General features: G+C 46.9%; 2 protein-coding genes across 5 annotated transcripts in view; both read left to right on the top strand.

The window, feature by feature from the left end:
• cryz (crystallin, zeta (quinone reductase)) overlaps nt 1-19,672 on the top strand; it is a 1,066,321-nt gene that overhangs the window by 778,526 nt on the left and 268,123 nt on the right. The gene's annotated exons all lie outside the window — the stretch shown is intronic.
• slc44a5b (solute carrier family 44 member 5b) overlaps nt 1-19,672 on the top strand; it is a 412,477-nt gene that overhangs the window by 379,853 nt on the left and 12,952 nt on the right. For all 3 annotated transcript variants that reach the window (XM_078560642.1, XM_078560643.1, XM_078560646.1), the window contains one exon: nt 10,169-10,303. In XM_078560642.1, coding sequence (XP_078416768.1) covers nt 10,169-10,296 — 128 coding nt within the window. In that variant the 3' untranslated portion in view covers nt 10,297-10,303. Of the gene's footprint in view, nt 1-10,168; nt 10,304-19,672 lie in introns of those variants that run through there.

Below are 19,672 nucleotides of genomic sequence, written 5' to 3'. Positions count from 1 at the left end.
TAAGTGCATTGACGGGCAGAGGGATCTGGGTGTACAGTCCACATGTCACTGAAAGTGGCAACGCAGGTGGATAAGGTAGTCAGGAAGGCATATGGCATGCTTGCCTTCATTGGCAGGGGTATTGAGTATAAAAGCTGGGAAGTCATGCTGCAGTTGTATAGAACCTTGGTTAGGCCACACTTGGAATATTGCGTGCAATTCTGGTCGCCGCATTACCAGAAGGATATGGAGGCATTGGAGAAGGTGTAGAGGAGGTTTACCAGGATGCTGCCTGGTCTGGAGGTTATTAGCTATGAGGAGAGGTTGGAGAAACTCGGATTGTTCTCACTAGAGCGACGGAGATTGAGGGGCGACTTGATAGAAGTTTACAAAATTATGAGTGGCATGGACAGAGTAGATAGTCAGAAGCTTTTTCCCAGGGTGGAAGAGTCAATTACTAGGGTACATAAATTTAAGGTGAGAGGAGAAAACTATAGAGGAGATATGCAGGGCAAGTTTTTTTTGCAGAGGGTAGTGAGTGTCTGGAATTCACTGCCAGAGGAGGTGGTGGAAGCAGGTACGATAGTGGTGTTTAAGAGGAAGCTTGACAAATACATGAATAGGATGGGAATAGAGTGATATGGACCCCGGAACTGCAAAATGTTTTAGTTGATGGGCAATATGATCGGTACAGGCTTGGAGGGCCGAAGGGCCTGTTCCTGTGCTATACTTTTCTTTGTTCTTTGTTCTTTATATTGCAGGAGGAGGCTATTTAGCCCATTGAGTTTGCACTGGCTCTCTGAAAGAGCATTCTACCTAGTCTCACTCCCCTGCTTATCCCCATAACCTTGCACATTATTTCTTTTCAGGTAGCAATCCAATTCCCTTTTGAATACCTCAATTGAATCTGCCCCCACCACCCTCTCAGGAAGTTTGTTCCAGGCACCACAACTCGCTGGGTGAAAAATTTTTCCTCATGTCATATTTACTCCTTTTGCCAATTATTTTGAATCTGTGCCCTCTAGTTCTTGATGTTCTCTTGAGTGGGTACAGTTTCTCACTATTTGCCCTGTCCATACCCCTCAGGATCTTGAATACCCCTATTAAGTCTCCTCTCAACCTCCTGTTCTCCAAGGAAAACAGTCCCAACCTCTCCAATCTATCCTCATAGCTACAGTTCTTTATCCCTGGAACCATTCTTGTGAATCACCTCTGTACTTTCTCTAATGCCTTCATATCCTTCCTCCAGTGTGGCGCCCAGAACTGGACACAGTTCTCCAGATGAGGCCTAACTAGTGTCTGATACAAGTTCAACATGACCTCCTTACTCTTGCACTCAATACCTAAGACACTATATGCTTTATTAACTGATCTCTCAACATTCTCTGCCATCTTCAATGACTTATGTACATTTACACTGAAGTCCCTCTGCTCCCGCACCTCCTTTAGAGACTCTTTCTTTATTTTATACTGTTTCTCCATATTCTTGCTGCCGATATGAATGACCTCACACTTCTCTGCATTGAACTTCATCTGCCACTTGCCTGCCCAATCCACCAACATTGCGATGTCCCTTTGAAGTTCAAGATTATCCTCATCATAGTTGACAACATTTCTAATCTTCATATAATCTGCAAATTTTGAAATCATGCCCTGAACACCACAGTCTAGGTCATTAATATATATCAGGAAGAGCAAGGGTCCAACACTGACCACTACAAACCTTTCTCCAATCTGAAAAACAACCATTTATCACTACTCTGTTTCCTGTCACTCTGTTTCATGTCCAAGTGCCTACTTTCCCTTTTATTCCATGAGCTAGAATTTTGCTTATAAATCTATTGTGTGGCACTGTATCAAATGCCTTTTGAAAATTCATATATGCCACATCATCAGCATCGCCCTTATCAACCTTCTCTGTTACCTCCTCAAAAAACTCCAGCAAGTTAGTTAAACATGATTTTCCCTTAATGAACCCATGCTGTCTTTCCTTAATTATCCTGCACTTGTCTAAGGGACTGTTGATTTTGTCCCGAACAGAAGTTTCCCTACCGACTGGTCTGTAGTTGCCAGCTTTATCCTTGCACCCCTTTTTAAACAAGGGTATAACATTCGCAATTCCCCAGTCCTCTGGCATCTCCCTTGTGTTTAAGGAAAACTGGAAGATTATCACTAGTGCCTCTGCAATTTCCACTCTCACTTCCCTCAGCACCCTAGGATGCATCTCATCTGGTCCTGGTACCTTATCTGTTTTAAGTAAAGATAACCTTTATAACACCTCCTTCTCAATTGTAAATTGTTCTAATGTATCAATTACGCTTTCTCACCTCAGCCTGGGTATCATCTTCTTCCTTTGTAAAGACAGATGCAAAGTACTTGTTTAACAACTCCGCCATCCCTCCTGACTCCACATGCAAGTCCCCCTTTTTATCCCTAATCTGCCCTACTCTTTCTTTTACTGCCCTTTTATTATTTACATGCTTATAGAAGACCTTGGGATTCTCTTTTATGTTCGCTGCCAACCTCTTTTCATGCTCTCTTGCTTTTCTTATTAGTTTATTCACTTCCCCTCTGGTCCTTCTTTATTTAGCCTGATTCTCCATTGTATTTTCTACCTGACATCTGTTGTACATGCACTTCTTCCTTTTCATCATCACTTCTATCTGTCTCATCATCCAGGATGCTCTGGATTTAATTGTCCTACCTTTCCCCTTTGAGGGAATATACCTTGACACTGCCTGCAATACTTTTTCTTTGAAGGTGGCCCTTTGTTCAGTCACCGTCTTTTCTGCCAACATTTGATTCCAACTCACCCGACTCAGATACATTCTCATCCCTTAGAAGTTGGCTTTCCCCCAATTAATTATCCCCGCTCTGGATTGTTCCTTGTCCTTCTCCATAGCCAACCTGAACCTTATGATACAATGGTCACTGTCCCCCAGAGGCTCTCCCACTGATATTTGATCCACTCGGCCCAACTCATTCCCCAGAACCAGGTCCAACAGTGCCTGCCCTCTCATTGGACTGGAAACATACTGCTGCAGAAAATTATCTGGAATGCATTCCAGGAACTCGCACCCCTCTTGTCCCTTTGCACTATTCCTATCCCAGTAAAGTTCTCCATTATAATTACTTTGTAACTCTTGCCCCTCTCTGTAATTTCTTTGCAGATTTGTTTCTGTCCATCCCTTTCACTAGTTGGTGGTCTATATACTACACCGATCAATGTTTTTGCACCTTTTTCATTCCTTACCTCTCGTCAGGGAGATTCCGTCCTTGACCCCTCTTGAAGTCCTCTCTTTCCAGTACTGTAATGCCATCTTTAACCAATATTGACACTAGCCCCCTTTTCTTCCTTTCCTATCTCTCCTAAATACCTTGTACCCAGGAATATTTAATGCCCAGTCCTGCCATTCTTTGAGCCAGATCTATGTTATAACAATAATATCTTAGTTACGTTTGTCAACCTGTGCCCGCAGTTCACCAACCTTATTAACCACACTCCGTGCATTCCTATATATACACATTAACCCTGGTTTAGGCTTTTATACTTTCCACTTTACTCTGACCCCATCTAATGACTTACTATTGTCTACTTGTATCAAACTCTCCAAGTATTCTATTTACCTTGATCTTACTCTCTGAGATAGTTAACATTTTAGATTTGAAGGTTTTAAAGTTTTATTTCTTTTTATTTATTGATCTAACTTAACTCACGTGTCTGAAGTTGGCTGTTAGCACACTGTCCCCTACACTGAGCACTCAGCAGCCAGTCAACTTACTCATTTCCTGTGATGTCACGGTTGTTTACTCGATGCTACCCCACAGCAGCTGAAATGGTGAAATGGTGCACTCCTCACGTAGGCCTCACTCCAATCCCCGGCTTCATTTATAGGTGCTCCTCAGCACATGACTGTCTCCCACAGGTCCACTCCGACTCCCAGCAAGGTCAGTTTGCTGCAGAGGATTACATGATTAAAGAAACAAACTGTTGAGTCTTCTTAGGAATTAGTAGCAATTTTACTTATATCGACTCTGAAGTAAAATGCAAATTGAGATGTATTTTTAGATTTAATGTTGCTGTAAAAGGAGACATGCCATTGAAGATTTTCATCTCGCATCCATTTGCTCCCAGAAGTTCAAGAAGGTCCATCACCATCTACTCAGGACAACTCGGGATGGGCAACAAATTTTAGTTTGCCAGGGATGCCCTCATCTGGAGAATTATTTATTCTTTAGTTCTGAGTTTATGCCCCTTTGTTACCAGCTCACCAACCAAATCTTCATGATTTCAGAATTTTGAAAACACCCATTCAATCATCCCTTAACAATTTATACTGCAGGAGGAAAGGGTGCTGATTGGTTGTTAAGTCAACTCTGTTCGAGGCATTGCCACAGAGAATGCAGCAGGGAATTATTGTTCCCCTAACCTCCTAACCCTTGTATATTTCCAATACGTAGATGATATATTTGCTATATTTGAATCTACACCTTAATGCACGCCATCCCACACTCAAATTCACCTTTGAAACGGGACAGTCTAATAAGCTCCCTTTGCTCGGCATTCTAGTTGTGAAATCTGCCAGTGGGTTCTCTACTACTGTCTACTACTGGGACAGGAAGGTTAAGGGATGAATGCCCACCCCTAGTTACCCTGAGATGATGGTGATGGGCCTTCTTGAACCACTGGTAGCAATTTTCATACAACTGAGCATCTTGCTCAACCAGCTCAGAGGACAATTACAAGTCAACCCTGTTGGTGTGGGACTGGAGTCACATATAGACCCAGACTGGGTAAGGACGGTAGGGTTCCTTCCCTAAAGGACACTAATGAACCAGTTGGATTTTTACGACAATCCAACAGCTTCATGGTCACTTTTATTGATGGGTCAGTTGGCAACACTCTCGCCCGTGAATTATGCCCACTCCAGAGACTTGATGTATTCCAGGCTAACAGTCCTGATGCTAATTTTGAGACAGTGCTGAACCGTTTGTCTCTCGGATGAGAGGCTAAATCGAGGCCTCAGCTGGTGAACTTAAAAAGATTCCCCAGTGCCATTGGTTACAAGAGCAAGGGAATTCTCCCCCGTGTCCTGGTCAATATTTTTACATCAAGCAACGTCACAAAAACAGATGGTCTGACATTGCTGTTGGTGGGATCTTGTTGCGTACAAATTGGCTCCTGCATTCCCTACATTACAACAATGTCTACACTTCAAAAGTACTTCATTGTCTGTGAAGTGCTTTGAGACATTCTGAGGTTGTAAAAGGTGATGTAGAAATTCAATTTGACTGAATTGCTTCAGTTTTATGATTTTCTTTTTGTGTCCGTCTACTAGTTTTTAATTATTTCAGTACACGGGTCTTAAATCTCTCTGCTCATCCACAGTTGGGATGCTTAACTGTGGCCCCGGTTTTAAAAAAAAATCTACCTTTAGCGCAACAAGCGGGTTAAAGTGTATCAAAATCTGTCCTTCATCAGCATGATGTTTAATGGGCTTTGGCCAGTTACAAAAGACATAAGAATGATTTAAGTGGCTTCATCTTTATTGTCATCTATCGTTGGCGCTTTGCCCTGTGCCTGACATGGGGAGTATAAACAACATCTGTTTGCAGAAGTGTACTCGAAAAGCCTTCTCAAGTTTCTTAGGGATTGGCAAGCTAATCATACGCATTCATACCAATGAGATTGGGGATTTTAGATGCAGTTATCCAGAGATAAACTATTATGCTGAACATATGCCCCTTCCAAATTGAATCAAACAACGTGTGTCATTCCGATGGGTGTATATTACCTACTTTTTGATTGTACTCCTTATCTCTTTTCATGTCCCCCCCCCCCACCCGCCCCCCACCCGCCCCCCACCCCCGTTACGAGCTGTCTTTCCGAAATAACGTTTCTTGGTTGCCTTGACAACCTGTCAGTGGCAAAGCTTCAATAATTCGGGAATGGTTTCAGGACTAGGGCAGTGTGGTGAGGTGGGGAAGTGCTACGGCAGCACGAAAGGCTTTGCCTTGGTCTCTGAAATCCCTTGCATGGAGGTTTAATTGAGTTCCGAAGTTAACTGAATTCCATATGCCAAATATTCTTAAGGACAGGTAAATTTCCATTCAGTTTGGACCAAAGATTTAAGTCCGGCAGAAGGTTTAGGGCCTATTTTCCCAAATGTAAGCTCTGAACTCAGCTCATCACTCCCCACAATATTGTGCAGTACTATTGGGATGCTGCACTTTCGGAGGGTTAGTGGAGGCGGGGAGCTATTATAATGGATTTCTGATTCGGTCTGATTTTGTGGACATGCCATAAATTTTCTGCCACTGCGTGTGTTCCCCCACCACAGGGGGATGCCGACATCTCCCTGGAGGCCGCCCTGCAGCAGGCCATGGGCCCTTGGAGCCAGAGGCTTCATGCCCCCCAAGTACGGGCTTCTGGCAGGAAAAGCTGCACCTGCAGCCCAAAGAATGAACCCGGAGGGGCTTCCCCCTCCTCTTTGGCAGGCCTAATGGCTGTGCCCCTAACAATTCCAATCCTAAATGTACGCTTTCATGTTGAGGCACCCTCACGGTCCTTGACCTGCCTCATCTGCCTCCACCTCTCCCGGTGAGACCACTGAGGTTCTAGAGCAGCTGGACCACTGACTGGGGTGGCAACGCCAGGAGTCCACCCACCTTAATTGGAGTGTGAGCTCGGTTAGGAGGCTGCCTCCGGGTAAGATTGCATCATTGGCTGTGATGCTGGCAATTGTGAGCTCGGGACACCCGTTTGGTCCGGATATCAGGGCCACGACGTCCGCGGGAAAACCTAGTCTAATCCTCCTAGTTATAAACTCAGGATCCAATAGGCTTTATTAACTGCTTTGTATACCAACAGCCGCAGGTGTCTCTGTTCCAGCGCCCCCTCAGAAATTGAGCAATTGACGTGGGTAGATGATTTGTGATGATCCTTGTGCTCTCAGGAAAAGCCTGTATTTTCTTTTGGGAAGGTCCCTTTATTTTCCAAAGTTAGACTAGGGAGTATTCCGCAAGGAGTGGAATTGACCAGGTGTCTGCCCATTCCACCAGCCTCTTGAAGTTTGTTACTGTCGCCATCACTGTTTACGACACTTCCAAGTTTCACATCACCTGCAAAATATTGAAATTGTGCCCTAAACACCAAAGCCCCAAGTTAATGATGTATATCGAAAAACAGCAGTGGTCTGGTCTTAGTCCTGGAATTTGGGGAGCTCCACTGTATAACCCTGATCTTGCTCAACAAACAGCCATTGACCATAATTTTGTTTTCGATCCCTTAGCCTATATTGTATGCCCTTTTTATCCCGTGGACTTCAATTTTTCTCACAAGCCTCGAAGATGGGAGGCAGGAGGAAGAAATAGTAAGATGGGAATCAATATGGAAAATGCAGAGTTCAGAGTCATGATTTATTTTTTTTTGAAAAATATACTTTATTCATAAAATATCTGGAAGAACATTCCAAAACATTTCAAAATCACCATCACAAAAGTACAATCAGATTCCACTTTTACACATGGATCACAAGGTGCATCAATACAATCAATGAATATTACAATCATTTCAATATGGTCAATGCAGACAATCAGACAATGGTATTGGAGTTATCAACATACATGAGGTGCTTCAATACAATTATAATACAATTAGAATTCAATGCAGACATTCATTTTGAGCTGTACAGCCCGAGGGGCTCTCAACAGTTCCCAGCCCCACGGTGCCCTATGGCAGAAAGGTCTTAGACAGCGATCCTTCCCCATTGCGCCTTTGCGGCGGCTGCCCCAAGCTTTAGTGCATCCCACAGCACGTAGTCCTGGACCTTGGAATGTGCCAATCTGCAACACTCGGTCGGGGACAACTCTTTGCGCTGGAAGACCAACAAGTTTCGGGCAGACCAAAGAGCGTCTTTCACCGAGTTGATGATCCTCCAGCTGCAGTTGATGTGTGTCTCGGTCTGTGTCCCTGGGAACAACCCGTAGATCACAGAGTCCTGTGTCACAGAACTGCTCGGGGTGAACCTTGACAGAAACCACTGCATCTCTCTCCAGACCTTCTTTGCAAAGGCACAATCCACAAGGAGGTGAACAACGGTCTCTTCCCCACCACAGCCACCTCGAGGGCAACGTGCAGAGGGGGTGAGACTCCTGGCGTGTTGGAAGGATCTGACGGGGAGGGCCTTTCTCACCACCCATCCCACAGGATCCACCCTCTCCTTTTCCTGCAGGGCCTCTAAGACGTTACATGCCAACCACTGCCTGATGGACTTGTGGTCAAAGCTGTTTGTCTGCATAAATTTTTCCACCAGGGACAGGTGGTACGGCACGGTCCAACTACTTGGAGCGTTCCGCGTCAGCGTGGCCAGACCCATCCTTCGCAACACCGGGGACAGGTAGAACCTCAGCACGTATTGACACAGTTCAGAGTCATGATGATTGTGAGGAATTGGGGGTAGGAGGTGGATATCTGAATATATAAAGAAAGTTTAGAAATGTCCCGCATCTGGCTGCACATTTCTGTTCCAGCTGCTGCACATGCATGATGTGACCTCTGTAAGTTGCTAATAATGAAGCAGCCAACCTATGATAGCATGTTATTGGCTTTAGAAGAAGGCCACATCTCACACACATGCAACACCCGAAAAATATCTTGGACTTTAAATATAAATTATGCACATCTCCTGCATAAGCAGCACTCCCATATGCTGTGCAGCTGTTGCGTCTTCCAGGCTTTGCTTGTGGACAGCATGCACAGTTCTTGCCAGGAAGCATCTGAAGATATTGTGGTATCGAAATGCACAAAGGCAAACATTCTAGCCAAACATTGAAGTCACCCAAATTTATTCCTGATTACCCCAACCGCAAAAAATCTCTCAACTCATCATTGGATAGTGGATGTGCTGTGGTTATTCATCTAGTAGGCAAAAGAACATGAGCTGTAACTTCAAGGTAAATAAGCAATTGAAGTGTTTCCGTGTCATACTGGAATGCAGGGGTAACTCACAGGGGACCTTGGCTCTGAGAATTGGCACTGCTAGCCCTGTTTCCAAGTTTGCTCTATTTTGAATGCAGCTCTCTCTATTTAAAAGCAGAAGTGCTGCATTTGTGCTACAGTTACACCTTTGTAAGTGGTTAACTTTCTACGAGCTGGAATCTGTTCCTCTTGTATATTTTTCCATTTCGTCAAGAGCCTTGTTGACAATGCACCTCGTGGCACAGGTGAGGCCTGGCCAGAACTCTCAGGTGGACATTAAAGATCCCAGAGTTACTAAAGAGAAGAACAAGGGAGTTCTCCCTAGTGTCCTGACCAATACTTATCCCTCAATCAACATTTCTTGCATTTCTACAGCACCTTTCATGACCTGAGGATGTCCTAAAGCCCTTTACAGCCAATGCAGTACTTTTTTTGAAGTGAAGTCACTATTGTTATGCAGTCAATTTGTATATAACAATCTCTCACAAACAGCAATGGGATAGAGACCAGATTATCTGCTTTTCAGGTGTTGGTTGAGGAATACATACTGGCCAGGACACCGGAGAGAAGCCCCTCTTCCACTGCTCTTTGATAAGAGGGCTCGTGGGGCTAGGGGCTCTCGGTTTCATATCTTATCTGAAAGACAGTGCCTCTGACAGTGCAACATTCCATCAGCACTGCACCTCTGACAATGGAACTCTCCCCTCCCTCAGTATTGCCCCTGTGACAGTGCAGCACTCCTTCACTACTGCACCTCTGACAGTGCAGCATTCCCCACCAGTGCCGCTCCGCGGACAGTGCCGCACTCGCTCAGTATCGCACCAGGAGCTTCAAGTCTCCGGGGTGGGACTTGAAACCACAACTTTACGATGCAGAAGCAAGGGTTCTACCCTGTGATCCACAGCTTGCATTGTAATGGTAAAAGTAAGAGACCCTGAGTTTGATTGGTTTCACTGTCATTCAAAAGTTGTTGCACATGAAGTGGGGAATCAATCACACTGGAGCCAGACCTATAAAGCGACTCTTCATTAGAAATGTTTCTCTTCTGGATGTTGCGTTGGTGGGCAGTCACGCAGAGTGCTGATGGCGATATCTGGTATTTGGGTAAATAGTACGATTGAAGGAAGCAACCTTTAAGCTGTGTTTGCTTTTGTGTTTCTGTTGGGATAATATCAAAGCTCTTTGCCTTTGTTCTTTCTGTCCTTGTAGACTTTCAGACTGATGGGTGTGAAACAGATTTTTTTCAATTCCCAAACGAAAATACTCCTTGTGCCAAAACATTAAAAAAAAAGGACCAGGAAAAAGAAACCCATCTGGCAACCACCAGTAAATGTTAGGTGTAGAGTGAGTACATTTGTTATAGTTAAAATAAAGTTCTAAATATAGATTATTTTTCCTCCTGGCAACTGACATAGATTTCAATATGTATCCCTCTGTTTATTATTTCTGCCATTGGCCAACTCACTTTACCAACATCTGGCTCTGATAATTACTCTAACTGTAACATATACTGTTGTGTTAATAAAGGAAATTCACTCATTTGGGCGAAATAACGCAAACCAAACAGCATCTGACCCCAGCTGCGTTCATCCCCAAATGCCTCATTTCTATCCCCAGCAGGAAAAACCAGTTCAAATTTTTCAAATACCTGTTAAAATCAGTAATACTGGCACCAGTAATACACTGGAGTTCCATTTTAAGGTATAGAAGGATGCAGCGGTTCAAGGGGGCAGCTCACCACTACCTTCTTAAGGGCAATTGGGGATGGGCAATAAATGCTGGCCTAGCCAGCGAAGCCCACATCCCATAAATTTTTTTTTAAAAAAGACCAGGTTGGACAAGTTTCACTGTATTTTCCTTCAGTTATCCAAATAGCACTTCATAGGCAAGCTGCAGTTAGATGAAATGGTGCTGTTATGTTTTTCCAGTTGGCAGACAAATGAAGTGTTTCTATTCCTGACCGGGGGGGGATAGAATCCAATTCTGAGTGTGTCATTTGTGTCTCAGTGGGTAGAACTCTTGCCTCAGAGTCCACAAGCTCATGGGTTCAAATCCCACTTCAGAAATATGAATGCATAATCCAGGCTGATGCTTCCAGTGTAGTACTGAGGGAGTGCTGCAGTGTCAGAGGGGCAGTACTGAGGCAGTGCTACACTGTCAGAGGGGCAGTACTGAGGCAGTGCTACACTGTCACAGGATCAGTGCTGAGGGATTGCAGCACTGTTACAGCATCAGTTCTGGGGGAGGCAGTACTGAGGGAGCGCCATACTGAGGGACTGCTGCACTGCCAATGGGGCAGTACTGAGGGAGTGCTTCACTGTCACAGGATCTGTACTGAGGGAGCACAGTATTGACGGAGTACTGCACTGTTAGTTGGGCAATACTGAGGGAGTGCTACACTGTTGCAGGATCAGTACTGAGGGAGGGCTGCACTGTTGCAGGATCAGTACTGAGGGGGTGCTACACTGTCGCAGGATCAGTGCTGCACTGTTACAGGATCAGTACTGAGGGAGGCAGTGCTGAGGGAACACCATACTGAGGGACTGCTGCACTGCCAATGGGGCAGTACTGAGGGAGTGCTTCACTGTCACAGGATCTGTACTGAGGGAGCACAGTATTGAAGGAGTGCTGCACTGTTAGTTGGGCAGTACTGAGGGAGTGCTACACTGTTGCAGGATCAGTACTGAGGGAGGGCTGCACCGTCAGCACTGAGGGAACACTACCCTGTTGGAGGTGTTATTTTTTGGATGAGACATTATATCTCTCATCTGGATGTGGGAATGCTAAAATTGTTAGTTGAAAAAGGGGGGAAAATGATTATAATTCTTAGTGACTGCTTTGATTAATTCCAGCAAATCACATTAATTAATTTTCTTAAGATGCCGGAATCCTATAGAGAAACAATATGACTTCTCCTATTAGTTAGTTGATAATTCTCAATCATCTTTTCCATGATTAAGTAGTCCTAAGCTCAAATATGTGGGGCTGGTTAGCTCAGTTAGCTAGATGGCTAGAGTATGGCTCACAATAACTCCGACAGTATTGTTTCAATCCCTGTTCCGGTCGAAGCAGACCTTGGACCTGCCTCCTCACCCTGTCCCTAACAGTGGAAGGCAATGGCAAACCACCAGTGACAAACCTGCCAACAAAATTAAATTAAACATCAGCAGACAAGGAACCAAGGACCTGCCCTTGGGCAGAGGAGACACGAAGCAAAGAATGAATTTCAGTTATGCTGAATAAAATCATTTACTTTTCCTTCACTCAATAAGTGCACAATGCAGGTTATCTACATTGCTGTAGGTCTGGAGTCACAAGTAGGTAAGGGTGTAAGGCCAGACCAGGTAAGGGTGGCAGATTTCCTTCCCTAAGGGACATCAGTGAACCGAATGGGTTTTTAAACAATCAGCAATGGTTTTGTGGTTGTCTTCAGACTTTTAATTCCAGATTTTTATTGAATTCAAATTTCACCATCTGCCGTGGTGGGATTCATCCCCAGAGCATTACTCTGGCTCCCTGGAATACTGGTCCAGTGACAGTATCACTGTACCACCACCTTCCCTGACCTTGTAGGTCAGGCAGCCTCTGTGGAGAGAGAGAGAGAGACAAAGCATTTCAGGTTAATGAACTTGCACCAGAACTGCATGACCTTGCTCCTATCTCTTTAACCTCCTCCACCCCTACAACCGTCCGAGACCTCTCCAATTCTGGAATCTTGAGAATCCTGATTTTCATTGCTCAGCTATTGGCGGCCGTTTTTTTAGCTGCCTGGCCCTTAGGCTCTGGAATTCCCTCCCTAAACCTCTCTGCCCCTCCCCTCTTCCTCCAAGACGCCCTTTAAAACCTGCCCCTTTAACCATGCTTTTGGTCCTAATATCGTCTTAAGTCATTTGATATCAAATTTTTTTTGATAACCGCTCCTGTGGAAGCACCTTGGGACATTTTACTATGTCAAAAAGCACCAAATAAATGAAGGTTGTTGTTGTTGAATTTTTCTCTGAACTTCCTCCTAAGCTTTATGGGCTGGATTTTATGGGATGCCGTGTTCCCCCATACCCAGCTGAAAAATTGGTGGGAGCCTGCCCATGACAAGATCTGTAGCCATTTTATGCTTGGCGGCACATTAATTGGCTCACCCCCATCTCTGGAGGAAGTCCCGCCTTAGACAGCTGATGGCCAATCTGATTGTCCGAACAGCTTTGTAGTCCCAACGGCAACAGATTGGAGTGCCGGCCACTGCTGGGACTCCAGGCATTTCCAAAGAAATAGCTATGGACGTTGGACTTCAGGTAAGTCCAGGGTATCAGCTGGGCCTGGCTGGCAGCCCCCAGTGAGTGGAGTGGGGGCTGAGTTTGAGAGGCCGAGGGTGGGGGGAGGGTTAGAAGGGGTATGAACTTGGAGTGATGCCACCAATGGGCATAGGGGACCCCCAAAGAAGGTTCCTCCCACTTTGTCCGACACCATTCCAGACAGTCAAAGGAACCCGCTTGGCGTGGCCCTACCCCCTGCTGTGGGTAAGATAGTGGTGGGGGTGGGACGAGGCACTTGAGTGGCCATTAATTGACTTAAGGGCCTCAATTGGCCAAGCGGCAGGTGGGCTGCCTGACATTTCCATCGTCACCTGTAAATTGGGAAACAGGTCAGGGCGGGTGGGAAGACAGCGGGCAGGCCATGAGCTGTATTTCACCAGCCCCGCACCACCACCACCCAGAACCCCCCCCCACACCACCACCACCCAGAACCCCCCCCCACACCACTACCACCCAGAACCCCCCCCAATGCTCCCCCCCACCACCCCCCATGCCACCACCACCCAGAACCCCCCCACACCACCACCACCCAGAACCCCCCCACACCACCACCACCCAGAACCCCCCCCCCACACCACCACCACCCAGAACCCCCCCCACACCACCACCACCCAGAACACCCCCCACACCACCACCACCCAGAACCCCCCCCCAATGCCCCCCCCACCCCACCCCACACCACCACCATCCAGAACCCCCCCACACCACCACCACCCAGAACCCCCCCCCACACCACCACCACCCAGAACCCCCCCCACACCACCATCACCCAGAACCCCCCCCAATGCCCCCCCCACCACCCCCCCACACCACCACCACCCAGAACACCCCCCCACACCACCACCACCCAGAACCCCCCCCACACCACCACCACCCAGAACCCCCCCCACACCACCATCACCCAGAACCCCCCCCAATGCCCCCCCCACCACCCCCCCACACCACCACCACCCAGAACACCCCCCCACACCACCACCACCCAGAACCCCCCCCCACACCACCACCACCCAGAACCCCCCCCCACACCACCACCACCCAGAACCCCCCCCCACACCACCACCACCCAGAACCACCCCTCCACATCACCACCACCCAGAACCACCCCCCCACACCACTACCACCCAGAACCCCCCTCAACATCACCACCACCCAGAACCACCCCCCCACACCACCACCACCGAGAACCTCCCCCAACGCCGCCCCCCCCTCCCCACCCACCACCCCGGCCGCCTTCAAACACGTTTTGGGGTAAAATACAGCCCATGTGATTCTATGATTCTCTGAAACCAGGATCCTAAAAAGATCTGACATTTGTATAATTCCAAGGGCTTGGGGGTTGTCATACTTGGCACAATGTTCCATTCTCTTTATCGTTACTGATGCTTGTAAACCCTAATCTTGTTCAAAACCAAACATCCACCCAGTGGATTATCATAGGTGGGTTCTACATAGCCACAGCTCTGAGGTGGGGAAATATACACACAGAATGGAATGCGGTTTTGCAACATGGAATCATCTATGGCAGAGAAGGTGGCCATTTGGCTCCTCGAATCCATGCCCTGCGGAGCAAAAGTTGTACTCAAGTTATGGTGGAAGCAAGCTTTACAGTCATGTGATAATGACCAGGACATCTGTTTTTAAGCTGGACGAAGCCTGTGGAGTCACTTACTCCCACCTGAGAATTTAGACAGGGCCTCGGTTTATGGTTCACCAGAAAGACAGCAGAAAGCACCTTCAACAGTGCAGCACTCCCTCAGTACTGTCCCTCTGACAGTGCAGCACTCCCTCAGTACTGTCCCTCTGACAGTGCAGCACTCCCTCAGTACTGACCCTCTGACAGTGCAGCATTCCCTCAGTACTGTCCCTCTGACAATGCAGCACTCCCTCAGTACTGACCCTCTGACAGTGCAACACTTTTCTCAGTATTTCTTTTATTCATTTATGGGATGTGGGCGTCGCTGGCTGGCCCAGCATTTATTGCCCATCCCTAAACATCTTTGAGAAGGTGGTGGTGGTGAGCTGCCTTCCTGAACCACTGCAGTCTATGTGGTGCAGGAACACCCACAGTGCTTTTAGGGAGTCCCAGGAATTTTACCCAGCGACAGTGAAGGAAAGATTATGTATTTCCAAGTCAGGATGGTGAGTGACTTTGAGTGGAACTTCCAGATGATGAAGTTCCCATTGGTGGGATTTTATGACCCCTCCCACCAGTGGGATCTTCTGGTTCCACCAAAGTAGATGGAATTTTGAATGGCTCACTGCATTTTCCAGTCCCAGCTCTGCTGCGATGGGCCATAAAATCCTGCCCCATCTATCTGCTGCCCTTGTCCTTCTAGATGGTAGTGGCCGTGGGTTTGGAAGATGCCTTGGTGAGTTTCTGAAGTGCATCTTGTAGATGATACACACTGCTGCTACTGTGCGTTGGCGGTGAAGGGAATGAATGTTTGTAGATGGGGTGCCAATCAAGTGGGCTGCTTTGTCCTGGATGATGTCAAGCTCCTTGAGTGTTGTGGGAGCTGCACTCATCCAGGCAAGTGGGGAGTATTCCATCACACTTCTGACTTGTACCTTGTAGATGGTGGACAGGCTTTGGGGAGTCAGGAGGTGAGTTACTCACCACAGGATTCCTAGCCACTGACCTGCTCTTGTAGCCACATTATTTATATGGCTAGTCCAGTTCAGCTTCTGGTCAATGATAAACCCCAGGATGTTGATAGTGGGGGATTCAGTGATGGTAATGCCGTTGAATGTCAAGCGGCGATGGTTAGATTCTCTTTTGTTGGAGATGGGCATTGCCTGGCACTTGTGTGGCGTGAATTTCACTTGCCACTTGTTGGTCCAAGCCTGGATATTGTCCAGGTCTTGCTGCATTTGGACATGGACTGCTTCAGTATCTGAGGAGTCACAAATAGTGCTGAACATTGTGCAATCATCAGTGAACATCCCCACTTCTGACCTTATGATGGAAGGAAGGTCATTGATGAAGCAGCTGAAGATTGTTGGGCAGAGGACACTACCCTGAGGAACTCCTGCAGTGATGTCCTGGAACTGAGATGATTGACCTGCAACAGGCACAACCATCTTCCTTTGTGCTCGGTATGACTCCAACCAGCGGAGAGTTTTCCCCCTGACTCGAGTTTTGCTAGGGCGCCTTGATGCCACATTCTGTCAAATGCTGCCTTGATGTCAAGAGCAGACACTATTATCTCACCTCTGACCCTCCAACAGGGCAGTAGTATTGCACTGGTGTGTCAGCCTGCATTCTGTGATCAAGTCCTTGGTTTTGTGCATGCGGTATGTAGTATATACATTCACTCAAGGTCACTTTCTCATTGCTTGTTAACACTTGGTAACCTCATCCTTCGGGTGAATTCCACAATGTGGGGGTGGTGGTATTGCCCCTGTTAGAAAGTAGATCAAAAGTCATTGGAGGTTTGGGGTTTTAGAGGCCCTGGGGGATGCACAAAAGAAGGGGGTGGTTCGGTCCAGTGTGATGGTCTCCAATGAGTTGAGGTGTCAGTGTTGCATTTCTTCATGTTGGCTTTCAGTACATCCTTGAAGTGAATCTTCTGTCATCCTCTGGCATGTCTGTCCTGACTGAGCTGGGGGAAGATGACCTGCTTCGGGAACCTGATATCTGATATTCAAACTATGTGACCAACCCAACAAAGCTGATGGCAGATGATCGTAGCCTTGATGCTTGTGGTGCCTGCTTGTGAGAGGACACTGATGTTAGTGTGTCTGTCCTCCCACTTAACATATAAGATCTTCCAGAGGCAGCATTGATGGTACGATTCCAGTGCTTTGAGGTGCCTCCTATATGTTGTCCATTTTTCCACCTCGCACAGTAAGGAAAGGATCATGACCACATGGTAGGCCATAAGCTTGGTTTCAGTTTTGATGTCGTGAACAGCTCCAACCCCAACCCCAACCCCGCCCCCACTGTATCACAACCCCAGCCCCCCACTCTATCACAGCCCCATCCCCCACTCTATCACAGCCCCATCCCCCACTCTATCACAGCCCCACCCCCCACTCTACCACAACCCCACCCCCCACTCTACCACAACCCCACCTCCCACTCTATCACAGCCCCACCCCCCACTCTATCACAGCCCCACCCCCCAATCTATCACAGCCCCACCCCCCACTCTATCACAACCCCGCCCCCACTGTATCACAGCCCCACCCCGCACTCTATCACAGCCCCATCCCCCAATCAATCACAGCCCCACCCCCCACTCTATCACAGCCCCACCCCGCACTCTATCACAGCCCCACTCCCCAATCAATCTCAGCCCCACCCCCACTCTATCACAGCCCCACCCCGCAATCAATCTCAGCCCCACCCCCCACTCTATCACAGCCCCACCCCCCACTCTATCACAGCCCCACCCCCCACTCTATCACAGCCCCACCCCCCACTCTATCACAGCCCCTAAATTGTTTGGTCCTACGCATTCTAGATTCTCAAATAAATTCCAGTCTGTATGAGAACACCAGGACCATTTACCCCACCAATACCAGCTGACTCAGTGAGGGAACAAGCCAATTTCCGGCCCCCTCACAACCAGCAAGCGGCCTAAAAATTGATAGTATTAAAATACACGAGGATATTGTCTTAGTGCAGAAACCCTCAAAATAGGATGGGCTGCTGGGTCACAGGATATCTACCCGCAGATCCTTAAAGGTCCGCTCTTAAACGACAGATGAAACCAAGGGACAAAAACGGAAAATGCTGGGAAAACTCAGCAGGTCTAACAGCATCTGTGGAGAGAGAAACAGAGTTAACGTTTCGAGGCTCTGAAGAAGAATCATACGGACTCGAAACGTTAACTCTGTGTCTCTCTCCACAGAGGCTGTTAGACCTGCTGAGCTTTTCCAGCACTTTCTGTTTTTGTTTCAGATTTCCAGCATCCGTTTTATTTTGCTTTTATCTTAGTGATTAAAGCAAGGGCTTGTGTTCAGGATGGATGTTAAAGATCTGAGGGTACCATTCAAAAAAAGAGCAAGAAAGTTCTCTCAGTGCCACTTTCACCGCTCAACAAACGTCACTAACGATCAGGTTATCTGCCATTCATGCCTCCAGTAGGACCTTGCTATGTGTAAATTGGTTATCATGTTAGTTTAATTAAATTCAGCGACTACACACCTGAAGTGATTCAGTGGTAGTGAAGCATTTAGAAAATGTCCTGAGGCATATATAAAGCAAATCCCTTCCATGCAAGATTCCTTTGTCCACAGTTTTATTTGAAGTATTCACCTGTCTCACTGTAGTTGTGTTAATGAAAATAGGTGCAGAGGAATGTTGCATTAGGATAATGGTACACCCAGGGCTAGGATGTTTACAGAGGAAGTTAAATTCAACAACATTTACAATAGCATAATAGAGGGTTAAAGGATTAAATTATGAAGACAGATTGTGTAACTTTTGACTTATAAACCCTTGAGTTTAGAAGATTGAAGGATGCTCTAATTGAGATTTTTTAAATGTTTAAGGATAGCTAGATAGAAACTGTTTCCTATGGTGGGAGAGTAGAGGGGAGATTGAGCCCAGAACTAAGGGGTGCAACTTTAAAATTAGAGTCAAGCCTTACAGGGGTGATGTCAAGAAGCACTGCTTCACACGAAGAGGGGGGTTCATAGCCCTCCTGGAATGACCAGGTTGTCTACCAGGATTGGTGTTGCTCTGCTGGATCGCTTCCTCCAACAACCTGTGGGATCAACGATTTAAATTTCCCACCCTTCCCCCTGTCCATGACGTCATCTGGCTCAGCGATGCCTCCCGCGGGGGGAATCGCGACCACATGGAGCGCAGTTCAGAGGGGCTTTAAAATCGGGAATGGCAGATGTCGGTTATGAAGGTGCAGAGTGTCTAAATGAGGGTCACCGAAGAAAGGTTCCCTTTTGAGGAGGAGGCTCCTCAATCTCTCCTCTTCCCCCCCCACCCACCCACCCCTCCTCGGTTTCCCCTCTTTCCCTCTGAGACTACTGCTGATTGTAATATCTCACCTCTGCTCACCGAAGCATGCCCATGCAATTGAACAAACATGTTGGAAAAGAATAGAGAAAGTGGACCAGAAACAACAACAATCGCCACTTATATAACACCTCTTATATAATGAATCATCCCAAGGCATTTCATAGGATCATTATCAAACAAAACATGATGCTGAGCCACATAAAGAGATGTAGGGACAGGTTACCAAACGCTTGGTCAAAAAGGTAGATCTTAAGGAGCATCTGAAAGGAGGAGAGTGGAGAGATTTAGGGAGGGAATTCCAGGGATTAGGTCCCAAGTGGCTAAGGGCATGGCTGCCAATGATGCAGCAATTAAAACCAGGGATTTACAAGAATCATCACAGAAGGAATACTGTGGGGGAGAAGGGATATTGGTCCTCAC

Source organism: Cetorhinus maximus, chromosome 17, assembly GCF_964194155.1.
Source record: "Cetorhinus maximus chromosome 17, sCetMax3.hap1.1, whole genome shotgun sequence".
Lineage (NCBI taxonomy): Eukaryota > Metazoa > Chordata > Chondrichthyes > Lamniformes > Cetorhinidae > Cetorhinus > Cetorhinus maximus.
The sequence above is the reverse complement of the archived record's forward strand: the minus strand, read 5'-3'. Positions and strand labels throughout refer to the sequence as shown.